General features: G+C 37.2%; 1 protein-coding gene across 1 annotated transcript in view; it reads right to left on the reverse strand.

Annotated features, from left to right (window-relative positions):
• SYNE1 (spectrin repeat containing nuclear envelope protein 1) overlaps positions 1-12,113 on the reverse strand; it is a 451,837-nt gene that overhangs the window by 181,595 nt on the left and 258,129 nt on the right. Inside the window, exons 78-86 of the mRNA XM_024748028.1 lie at positions 11,221-11,558; positions 10,892-11,036; positions 10,007-10,225; positions 8,816-9,075; positions 7,052-7,217; positions 6,560-6,715; positions 4,246-4,398; positions 3,456-3,638; positions 2,578-2,715 (exon numbers count right to left, since the gene is read on the reverse strand). Of these exons, the coding sequence (XP_024603796.1) occupies positions 2,578-2,715; positions 3,456-3,638; positions 4,246-4,398; positions 6,560-6,715; positions 7,052-7,217; positions 8,816-9,075; positions 10,007-10,225; positions 10,892-11,036; positions 11,221-11,558 (1,758 nt within the window). The remainder of the gene's footprint in view (positions 1-2,577; positions 2,716-3,455; positions 3,639-4,245; positions 4,399-6,559; positions 6,716-7,051; positions 7,218-8,815; positions 9,076-10,006; positions 10,226-10,891; positions 11,037-11,220; positions 11,559-12,113) is intronic.

The following is a 12,113-nucleotide window of genomic DNA, read 5'->3' on the forward strand; positions in this document are numbered from 1 at the left end:
TAACTGCTGTTCAGTTTGGGTATAATTTTAGGTAATTGAGATCATAACATACCTACAATTTTCCATCTTTCTCACCTGATATTAGAACACATGAATTTTCTCTCGCTGTGTTGTTTTTGGATAAAGTCAGGCACGGGAGAACTCCCCAGAATGGTGTGTGACAGGCTGAGTTTCCTCCTGAATGTCTGTGTGAGGTCACCACCAATACCTGACATCTGTCCTCCTGTGTCCCTCAACACACTCAACCCACTGAACTGCCCAAGTCAAAAACACCTGGGGGGCTTCCCTGGTGGCACAGTGGTTGAGAGTCCGCCTGCTGATGCAGGGGACTCTGTTTCAGCCATACCCAACAGCCTCCAAGTCCAGAGTTCTTGCTGGGTAATACCCCTTGATTTTTGTCCTCTCTCAGCCTCCAAAGAGAGGCCTTGTCATTGTCTGCTGGAATACTGAAACCACCTTCTGGCTGTCACACCTTCATCTATCTGTTTTCCACAGGCTTCTAAGTCATCTTTCTTAAACTGTAAGTCTGAGCTTGTCACTTGCCTGCAGAACATCTGTCCAAGGCTTAGAGTGACTTCAGGAAAAGAGGCCAAGTTCTTAACAGGCTTCCATGATCTGTCTTTGTCTTCTCCCTCTTTCCAGCTCTCTGCAGACCTCCTCGCCAGTGCACCAGCTAGAGCACCCCTCACTCCTACTGCCGGGATTTCAACATGCGGTTTTGCCTAAAACTCCACGACAAGTAGGCTGCGTGTCTTTCAGGATTCAGCTCAGAATCACCTTTTCCTTCCTTAATCTTCTCAAATCCTGGGCAGTCTGGGTTGGGTACCCTCCCATGAGTTCCTTCAGCATCTTGGGCTCTCAATCCCTGCACTTATCACACTGTATTGTAATTGTCTAGATCTGCCTTTCTAACTCCTTTCTCCCTTTAATTATCAACTCCCTGGGGCAGAGGCAGGGAATATCCTTTGTGTTTCAAATGCCTAACAAAATTCCTAGCTTTGGAAAGCACTCTATAAATGATTATTGAATACATAAATGAATGAGAGCTGGAGCTATTTTAAAAAAAACAAAAACAAAAACAAAACAAAAAACTACCTTCTTGGTCATTTTAAAGACTACATTATAGTTTATGAAATCCAAAAATTTACTCAGAAAACTCTGACATTTAAGTTTTCTTTAAAATTCCAGTATAGTCATTAATACTCATATAAAATATTTCCTACATTTCGGATTACAGAGTAGTAATGTTCTGTTGATCATGATACATTTTCCTATTGTTTTTCAAAGAGATTTAACCAAGTTACCAGCAGTTACCAGCAGTGTTTGATAGCTCTCACTTCTTTAAATATGAACTTTTAAAAATACTGTTAACTTGATAATTAAAATGCCCTCTCTCTTTTAAATTTGCATTTCTAGATTTCTAATGAATATTTTTTCATTGTTTACAACCAACTGTAACTTAATTCTTGACTGTTAATGTATAATGCATAACGTCAGGCAGGACAACTCTGTAGTTGTTTAAGAAAGATTTCTTGGGAGGAGTGTGCAGGATTGATTAGAGAAGAAAGATAAATACAGGGAAACCAATTAGGAACCTGTTAAAGCATTCCAAGAAGGAGAAAATGAGGCTTTGATCTAGAACCCTGTCAACTGGAATTGGAAAAGGGGATGCATTTAAAAGACATGAATATACATAAATCAGAATAAAAGAGAGAAAATCTAAAATACTTGAGGATACTCATGTAACTTAAATAAAGACCATTTTGTATTTGATTGCAAGATAACTGGCTATTAGATATCTGTATCTAATTCAAGCCTAAATTATAAAGGGATGAAATAATTTCCTGGATGATATGGTCGAGAGAAAACTTCAGAGGAAATGAAGTAATGCGGCCCCCATGTGGTGTGGACTCATTCCCAGCTGACCCCTACTTCCTGCGGGAGGTCAGCCCACTGTGACCAGGCAGAAGGGCTGGAAGGAAGAGGCATGAGATTGAGGCTCTGACTGAGGACCCATGTGCCAGGGACTGTGCTTGATGATGGCACAGATGTTAAACCATCTGATCTTCATGATAACTCTGCAGTATGAATATCATTTACATCTCCATCTTACTGATAAGATTGAAATCTGAGAGGCAAAGCAGTTTCCTCCAAATTACGCAGCTCTAAATGTCAGAACTTGGTTTCCCCATCAGTCTGAGTCTGGAGGCTATAATCTTTCCACCTGTCCCTACAGCTCTTCCTGGGGAAGAATTTCCCACCATATTCCTGCATACAATTATTTCAAAGAAGCTGCAAAAAAAAGAGTCCTATCTGGATGATTATTTTTGGTCTTGGGAAATGGAAAGTCTAGGGGAGACAGGAGGATATTTATTTATATATATGGTCTTATGAAATCTCATGGGTAGCTACTTTCTTTCAATCCCCTGGACAAGTTGTTAGGGCTACTTTACCTTTCTTTTTTCCTGGCACCTGAAATAATTTTTCATCATGGTCCTCTAAATTTTCTGTCAGCCTAGCCAGTTAAATCAAAGCACTCTCTTAGTTACTCTTTGAAAACTATTTTCCCAACGTTACCTGATGTGAAATGTATTGTTCCCGAAGTTGGCTTGCAGAATTCCATGCAATCTTTCCATGTACTGAGACTTTAGCTTTCTCAATCCACTTCAGAATTGTCTCCAGCATTTCATTGTATTCTTCTAAATGGGATGCTGCCTGAAAAATCATTAACATTCAGGTAACAAATGTAAACTCTGCTTCGTGAGCTAGAAATCAGTCTTCGGTCTCTCTTTGGATACAATAATCCTAGGAATTGATCATTATGATATCTGTGTTATCTAAAGGTATCATGAAAAATTATTTCCTTATTGAACATCTATTAAGGACTTCCCAGTGACTTTAGGATAAAGTCCAAGTTCTTACTATGCTTGAATAATCTTTTTAAAAAAGTCTCCATTCTTATCTCTTATTCCACTACCTAGCTCTTCTCTCTCCCTCCTTTCCTACTCTACCCTCACTGAATAAGGAGGTGGTAGGTGGGGATTATAGGTTTCAATATTATAATTTATTGGTTGCAAATTCTGATTTAACTCATCCCTGATTGCAGAAAGAAACATAATCAATTTGCAAAAGTTCAGTCTATGCTCAACAATTATGATGATGTGTGACCTGAACCAATTAAGTAAAGGCAAACATACATATATATACATATTTACTTATTTATAAAATGTCCATTTATAGGAATACCTTTGTCAATAAATTTATAATATGGTTTGATATAAAATAAAGTCAGGTTTACATGTCAATCTTAGGAATACAGGCATGGTATGAAATAAGCTACACTTAACTTACTCTCATCACTGTCCATATTATCTTTTCACTTATTTTTAAAAGCAGAAAATAGAAAATTGAATTTTGGCTTTAGAGAATGTTGATTACCGGCTGGGAAAACATACCTGGCTGAGCTTAGAGAGCCGGTTATCGGCCTGTCTAATGGCCTGCTGGTGAAGTTCAGTCAGTTTTCCAATCTTCTTGGCCAGTGGTTTACCCAGTTGGCCATTCTGTTCCGAGAATTTTTGTACTGCTTCACCTAGGTCCATTAATTTTAAGTTACAGACATCTAATTCCTTTCCTAGCACCTGGATGGTCATCAAAAGGAAAGAACGTTAGACTATAGATAATAAATTTCTCCAGACTTTCCAGAATCAGAAGGATTATATTTTAAATGATTTTTGTAAAAGCCAAATATATAAGAATAATTCAGCTATGATCGGTTCGTTTCTGCTTCTTCAGTTGAGAAGGCAGAGCAGGATGTTTCGTAACCCTGGTGTTTATTTCCTACGAGGCTGAGAGAGCTAAAATTTTCCTTCTGTCCCCCAAAAAGGATTAGTCACTTTACTCATTGGCAAACTGAGAACAGGGATTTAACTACCAAGAACATCCTTCATTTTGAAATTTATATACTTGTAATCCTAAACCATCATTTAGTCCTTTGACACTACATATGCATGTATATTTATGAATACAGTTTAACTGTGATAATAAATTATACGATATAAGTAGCTCTATATTATTGTATTTACAAAACTTCTTTACTGCCTGCCTTTACTCTCTGGTTTTCATGAAGCCTGCTAATCAAGGAAGCTTTTTTTTTTTTTTTTTCTGTATCTTCAAAATAAACTAATGCACTCAAAATATTTAATTCATTCAATAGCCCCCCTTATATTTCCACTTCTCCTTCCTTACCTTTTGGTCAGTTTTAGCTTGAACTAAATTATCTGTCTTTGCTCTCAGCTTGGTTAGAATAGTTGTGAGATCTTTGGCTATCTTCTGAATTTGCTGGCTGAATTCCTGACTCATGGCCTTGCTCTGTTCAACTTCTTTTATTTTGTCCTGGATCTAAATAATCAATGAGAAAAGCAAAATCAACCATGGTAAAAATTGGATAGTTAATACTAATATATATCTCCATCTTCAGATATTGCCAAGAGGCACTTTAGGTCATCAACACTGCTTTGGCATCGAAGTACCTCAACAAGCCAGCCACGTGCAATTACAAACTCTCATGGTTTTCCCTGCAGCCTTACTTCCCGCCATTTTACGTATTAACTGCACCTCTTTCTGCTGCTATTTCAGCAAGGGAACAAGCAATGCATGTACAGCGATTCACTCATCAGATGTTTACAGGAAGCAGTGCAGATAGCTGAGTTTGAATTCTATCTTCTCCACTTACTAACTCTGTGACCCTAAACATACAAACTCTTCTAAGCCTTTTTCTTCATAAAATGGAAGACGATTCCAGATAATTGGAGGCACACAGATTTGTGTCCATGCACCTTTTCATAAGTAGCTGTTAATGATCTGTTAACTCTTTTTCTAACTTCCAATTACCTCTGTACAGTATGACAAAAAAGCACAGAACATGTCCAATGGAAAGGAAAATGAAAAATCAGTTAATATTTACAAGTTTCTAATGGCTTTGATTTGATATGATAACATTCATATTTTGCTTATAATAAAATGTTGAAGGGAAGATGGTAAAGAAATATTTTCTTTGTATAAATGAAAGGCCTTAAAAAAGTCTCTTTAAGTGATGCAGATGTAATGTGTGGCATGGTGACTATAGCTAACCATCTCATATGGCATACTTGAAGGTTGCTAAGAGAGTACTTCTTAAAAGTTTTCATCACAAGAAAAAAAATTGTTATAACTATGTATGGATTTGAATGCTAACTAGATTTATTGTGCTAATCATTCTGTAATATATAAAAATAGCAAATCAAATCTCCTTAGTAGTGAGGAAACACACCATTAAAAGAGTACTTTTTCCAACTTCATTATTTTGAGTTGAGCGCTAACGTAAATGGAATGCATGTGAATAACTCTGTTACAGGGGAGAAAACCCTGTATTTATCCAGAGGAGAAAACCCTGAAATTTGAACTTCTTTTTTTAAGATCTGAACTCGCCAAGTCATCCTTCCCAAAAGACCTTCCAATGTCTAAGAAGAAAAACCAAATAAGTAATACTGTAAAATATTAGTATAAAATTAATATTTTAATACTTAAAATAAAAAATAATATTTTCGTTTAGGTCAATAGTATGATGCAGTAGAATTAGACTTTGATGAAAATTTTTAAACACTTTGCATCATACACTGGAGAGTCTAAAAGGTACAGCACACTTCCATGAATTTTATAGTTTTATAGTTTCTGCAATGCAATACTACTTTCCATTTCATGTAGTAGTTTAGAATTATCCTCCCTTTATCTTCTGTAGACCAGTGTTAACTAAACTGCTTTAGTCTCAGGCCACCAAGAAGGTCCTAAAACCCATTATGTTTCCATACAAATGCTACTGAAGCTATTTTCCCTACATGAAAGTGTATGTTCTTTACGAGGAGTTAAGATAGAAATATCCCCCTGATCTCAGTACTATGAATGGCTATGTAGCAATTTGTTAAATTAAAAAAAAAAAAAGGTTTGTTTTAAAATTTATACACATTCTGGGTTTTCCTGGTGGCGCAGTGGTTGAGACTCCCCCTGCCGATGCAGGGCACACGGGTTCGTGATAGTTATTTGGAAGTTAGAGTTAGACTGTAGGACTTCCTCTAGACATAATATGGGATCCTATAGCATGCATTTGGGGTAGAAACCTCATTCCTGGTTTTACCTCATTTTTTTAACTCTGATTTTCCCTTTTTTCAAATATCTTCACCTACTACATCTTGCTGAACTGAACCAACAAAAGAAGAGTGCCTGGCAGACTCTGGATACTCTATAAATACTTGTTGAATACATGAAATGTATCTTTCTCTGAGTAATTTCCTTTTGGAAGCAGATAAATTATCTTTAATGTTCGACAGTATTGTTCACATCTAATATCTTCTCATATGCTTCTTGCCTATGAATAAGACCTCTAATTTAATATTATTATTTTATACTGATCTTTTTTTTTTAACTGTTTCCATGAAGACAGGATTGTGAAAATCACGAACTCTCATACACGAGTACTGAGCCTATAAAAGAGCGGAAAAGTACTCTTTCTTGACCGTAGGTTTACCTGATCATGGATCGTTCCTAGATCCAAGGCCACTTCGGCTAGCTGAAGAGAGAGTTCAGAAGGTAATATAGTATAAAGACCAAGATACTTATTCTTCTGTTCTTCAGCCATTTTCTCAATGTTCTGTCGGTGATTTGTGGCTTCTGTTAGGAGAATCTGAAGAAAAGATCAACATAAGAAATTTCTGGGAGCCTGATAAGGAAATTAATTTTTATGGGTACAGAGACAAGGCTATGTATTCCTCAAAATATGATTAAGTGTGGAATTAGAGAAACACATTTACAAAAAGCAAAATTTTCTTTAGTCTCAATAAGAAGCATGTCCACTTTATACAGAACAAAAGAAAGCCCAATGAAATAATACTAAAAGTCTTTTATAGAAAACATTTCTAAAAATTTTTAATTCAATTATTTCATTGAATATAAACAGATACATTTGATTAAAAGCAGGACAATTTTTTAACATGATGGGTCTAGGGAATGAGTTTTGTACCTTAAGTTCTTCAAGTTGAGCATCTATTCCTATTGTTGGATTCCCCAAATACTCCTTCGTTTCCTGAACCCAAGATTTTACTGAATTGATTTGGGTCTCCACCACTTCTCGCTCCTTCAGCTCCTGCCTTAACACCTTTCTGTTCTTCTTCACTTTCTCCTGTATGCTTTAGACACAATAAAGGGAGAAAGAAGATGTGGACTGAAACGAAAGGAACCCCCCCCAATACGTGACATCAAATTGTCAAAAACAGACATTAAAAAAGAGAAGCCACCTATCTTTTTTCCAAGTAAAGACACTTCCCCCAAACTGCCAGATGATTTTCAGTAACATTTAAGTTTACTTCAAGTATAACAGAAGAAAATACATCACGGGAAGTGAATGATTTATCCCTGGAAAATTGAGAGCTGACATACTCCCATGCCACTAAACTGTAGTTCATTTTCTTGTCGAGAGTAACCTGGAGATTGTTTGATTATTTATTTCCTCTTTGAAAATCTACCCATGGTGCAGAATCATCAGCCTTTATAAGTAATGTGTAACTGGAATATTTGTGCCTATTAGAAACTAGTCTTTAAATAAAGACTCAAACTTTGGAAATTTTATGATTAATAATGTTCAACATCCAAATTGTAAGTCTATTTGAATTGACATAAATTTGGTTAAAAAAATTTAAATACGTGGAGTCAGATTATCCTGAACTCATCTATAAGTGAAGGGGTGAATGTAGGATATGTATGAGTAATAGTAGTTAACACAGGAGTTAAATTACATAGTGACGTTTCCCCATGAGTGAATCAGGCTGGTTACATATCATTACATATCATTAAGATTAACTTTCAGGACGTCCCTGGTGATGCAGTGGTTAAGAATCCGCCTGCCAACGCAGGGGACACAGGTTCAAACCCTGGTCCGGGAAGATCCCACATGACGCGGAAAAACTAAGCCCATGTGCCACAACTACTGAGCCCGTGCGCCACAGCAAGAGAAGCCCACACACCGCAACGAAGAGTGCCCCCCCTCCACAACTAGAGAAAACCTGTGTGTAGCAATGAAGACCCAACACAGCCAAAAGTAAATAAATAAATAAATAAATAAATAATAAATAAATAAAAGATTAACTTTCTCTAAGTTCACTATCAGTAAATGATTATTATTTACCTGGACTTTGGTATCATCCTTGCTCTAATCTATGTGTCATCCAATTTAGCCAATGAGTTATCAAGATTTATCAAAACCAAGTACTCAATAGCTCCCAACTGTTTACCTTTTAAGCTTTATGTCTCATGAATCACCCCATCACCCAAGAGTTCCCCTGAGGTGACATGCTTCCTTCCACGCTTTCTTACTTGTCATTGCCCTGTTTGCAGAGCTCTCCTCCCACCTCACTGGCTGGCTGAAGCCTGCTTAGTCTTTAGCTTAAATACCCTTCTGAAGAGAAGCCTTCCTTGACTCCTCTCCTAGTTTAGTTGCCTCTGCTTTGATTTCCCTTAGTGCCCCTCCCATGCTCCACCTAAAAGGCATCTTTAGTTGTCTACCTCTGCCGCTTGACTGTAAACTACCTGAAGGCAGAGATTGCATCTGGTTCATTACTATATTTCTAAATACGACTAGATATGTACTAGATAGCAAGGATGACGGGAACAGAGCCCCACATTTGTAAGGTGGCCTGGGCTGAGCACTCCCAGACTCTTAATACCACATTTGTCCCTTTGGGTCATGGCCAGGTTTAGAAGCAGAGAATGAGAGCAGGTGTATAATTACTTCAGGCACCGGTCCTGCATTGCCGTGATTTCCTGCACAGTGGGTGGCTCTTCTCCAGGGGACAGCTCGGCCCCATCCTGGAGCATGCTCAGTGCTTGCTGCTCCAGCATCCGTAAGCCCGACTGTTGCTGCTCCAGCTCCAGAATGAATGTGTCATGATATTCAAGAAGAGTTAGGAGTTCTGCTTTTGAGGCTCTCTCTGCTGAACTTCCCGGTAATTTATCTTGCAGCTTATTAATCATCTCAGTGGCTTTTTTAACCTGATGACAAATGTACATACTATGAAGTTCAAAGTAAATAAACTGAAAAAAAGAGGGCAATTCCCATAAATGCCAAATCTGACACTAATGCATTGGAGCACGATAAAGATGATGGTGTCAACTCTAAATCTCAGGAAACTAAAATGTGAACAATCTCCTTAACATGCAAGGAAAGACCACGCTATTATTCTGGGTTTTAAGATTTAATCCCAAAATAACATCAGGGCAGGGACTCCCCTGGCAATCCAACGGTTAAGACTCTGTGCTCCCAATGCAGGGGGCACAGGTTCGATCCCTGGTTAGGGAACTAAGATCCCACATGCTGCATGGCATGGCCAAAAATAAATAAATAAATAAAAATATAATAATAATAGGGTAATCAGACATTTCATAACATTGAAAAAGGTTTTTTTTAAAAAAATTCTTTTACTAAACAGATAAAAGAAAAACTCTTTTCAATATTTACGCTAACATGAATACGTGCCTTTGAGTCATAAAGGAAGATGTGGCTTAAAACTTGAACCCTACTTAACAGGGAGGATATTAAATTAAACAGGATTTGGAAAATGAGTTAAATTCCTGCTTATTTCATGGCAAAGACAAAGTGTTTTGTACTTTTTCAGGGCCAGGAAAGCAAGTGTCACTAAGAGCCTCACAAATGGGGCAAAATGGTCTTGTCCCCCTTTCAAGTGTGATTCCTTGGCTTATTTCCTATTAAAATAACTGGACCCAGACTTGGGACTAAATTACACATTGCATATGTATTTTATTTCATATTTTGGTTTTCACATCAACGTAAATAGAGATTTTTTTAAAAAGGCTTTTTACTTTCGTAAGGCCGATTTGAAAAAAGGAGCAAAATACCACTTTTCAAAATACATTCTCATCAGCAAGGAAACAATACTTTGAGCCCATCAGTAATGGAGATTACCTTATTGTTAAAGCTCTTCCACTCATCCACTGCATCTTCCAGGATCTTCTCCTGGTCCTGGGCCACAGCGCGGAGCCGGTTCCAACGCTGCCAGACAGCCGTCATCGACCTGCTCATGGTTGCTTTGCTGGCGCCATTTCCGGTTCTTTCCAGTTCTGAAGCTTTACCCTCTAAGGCCACAATTTTCTCATGAAAAGAGTTAACTACTGACACTAAAGCCTGGGTGGGTAGAGGAACAGAGGTTGAGGGGAGAGATGGTTTTTTTTCAAAAGCTCTATGGATTTTGGTAAAGCCTAAAATTATCCGCAAAAGGAAATGTTCCTACATGTTTATTTTCCTCTGGTAATTCTTACTTTTACATCTAATTTGTAATTGAGTTAGGCTTGGCTTTTTTTAAAGAGGTAAGGCGAATACTTATTTATTACAAACAAACTTTTACATGCTGCTTGAGATGACATTCTCCCATTTTTAAAAACTAGCAAAAATATAAGTGAATGGAATTTGATATTTAAGTATGTCACATTCTACCTTATATTGCTGTGATATGAGTGAGACTCAGCTATTAATTTCTGAGTTTTAATTGAATTAATCTAAGTTACACCAGAAAGCATTTACTGAAATCTATTGTATCACATCTTACCAGAAGCAAATTGCTCTGAATGTGTCTTTTTAAACCTAGCTATGCATTTCTAACGGGGATCCTAAAAAGATGACAACATTTAATTAAGTTAAAACTGCTAAGAAATGTGGTTAAATGTATCCTTTTTGTGTTTAAAAAGCCCAGGTGGAAATGAAGATTTATTGACTTGTTTCTGGAACTATCATATTGCAAAGACCCATTACAGTTACAATGAAAGAATATTAAAAAAAACCAACAAAACTAACCTTGTGTTCTGACAATTTTTCTTCTGCTTCATGACTGGAAGAAGTCTTCAGTAAAGAAAACTCAGACAATTTCTTCTCTGCATCATTCATCAATTCAATAACCTCTTCCCTTGCCTTCTGGTAATCCTGCCACTGAGCTGCACATCTTGAAAAAATCCAACACACATCAATAAGCAACTTAAAATCACACATCTCTGTGCAGAGCTCTGATGGCAATATGTCTAGTGATACTTAAGAGAATGAACGATAATGTATATCATTAATATATTCCTATTTTCCATGTGAAAATCCATTTCACTAGAATATAAAGAACCAAACAAATCCAATACCTCTGCAAGAGATCTAATTGGATGTGTGACTCCTGTATTGTTCCCTGGCTTTTCTCTTCCAGGGAGGCCATTTTCTGTGCTAAGTCCTCTTTTCCACTTGGCTTGATGAGTGGGTCCAGGTTGGCTACTAGGCCTTGGAGCTCCTCCAGATTGCTGTGGAACTGATCCTCTGTACTAAAAAATTCCATGTGGTTTTTGAGACTTTCCTCTGCACTCTCCACATCTAGGCCGTTGCCTGTCAGCTGTAATATTTCGTGAGCATCGTCAAGCCAGTCATTAGCTGCTTGAAACACTTGATAGTACCTTTGACACTGACTATACATCTGAGTCAAGGTAGCCTGAAAAACAGCAATTGCAAACATAATCAACTCTCTTTCGCAATGTGTTTGCCAAAAATAATTTATGCTTTCCATTTCTTTTCCAGTCTTCAGTCACATGGATATATGTGTATAAATGAATTGATAAGCTGGTAAATTTTTTTTGGTGCAATCCGTTATTATCCTTTACTTTCCCTTCTGTTCTTCTTGTTATAATTTTATTATTGCAGTTAAAATAAATAAACAAGGTCACAGATGGAATAGAAATTTATGATGGTTCTGAAATGTCCTCTCTTTAAAGGAAAAATGTAATGCTTACTAATATGTGGCAGAATGAATATTCACCAAAGTGAAATAATGACTCATTTAGGTAGGAGTATAATAATACCAGTAGGAATGTAAACTGCTATAGCCACTGTGGAACACAGCATGGAAGTTCCTCAAGAAATTAACTGCCAATATGATCCAGCAATCTCACTTCTGGGTATTTATCCAAAGAAAACAAAGTCATTATCTCGAAGAGATATCTGTACTCTCATGTTCATAGCAGTGTTATTCACAATAGTCAGGGTATGG

The sequence above is a fragment of the Neophocaena asiaeorientalis genome, unplaced genomic scaffold (genome assembly GCF_003031525.2).
Source record: "Neophocaena asiaeorientalis asiaeorientalis breed wild unplaced genomic scaffold, Neophocaena_asiaeorientalis_V1.1 scaffold123, whole genome shotgun sequence".
Classification (NCBI taxonomy): domain Eukaryota; kingdom Metazoa; phylum Chordata; class Mammalia; order Artiodactyla; family Phocoenidae; genus Neophocaena; species Neophocaena asiaeorientalis.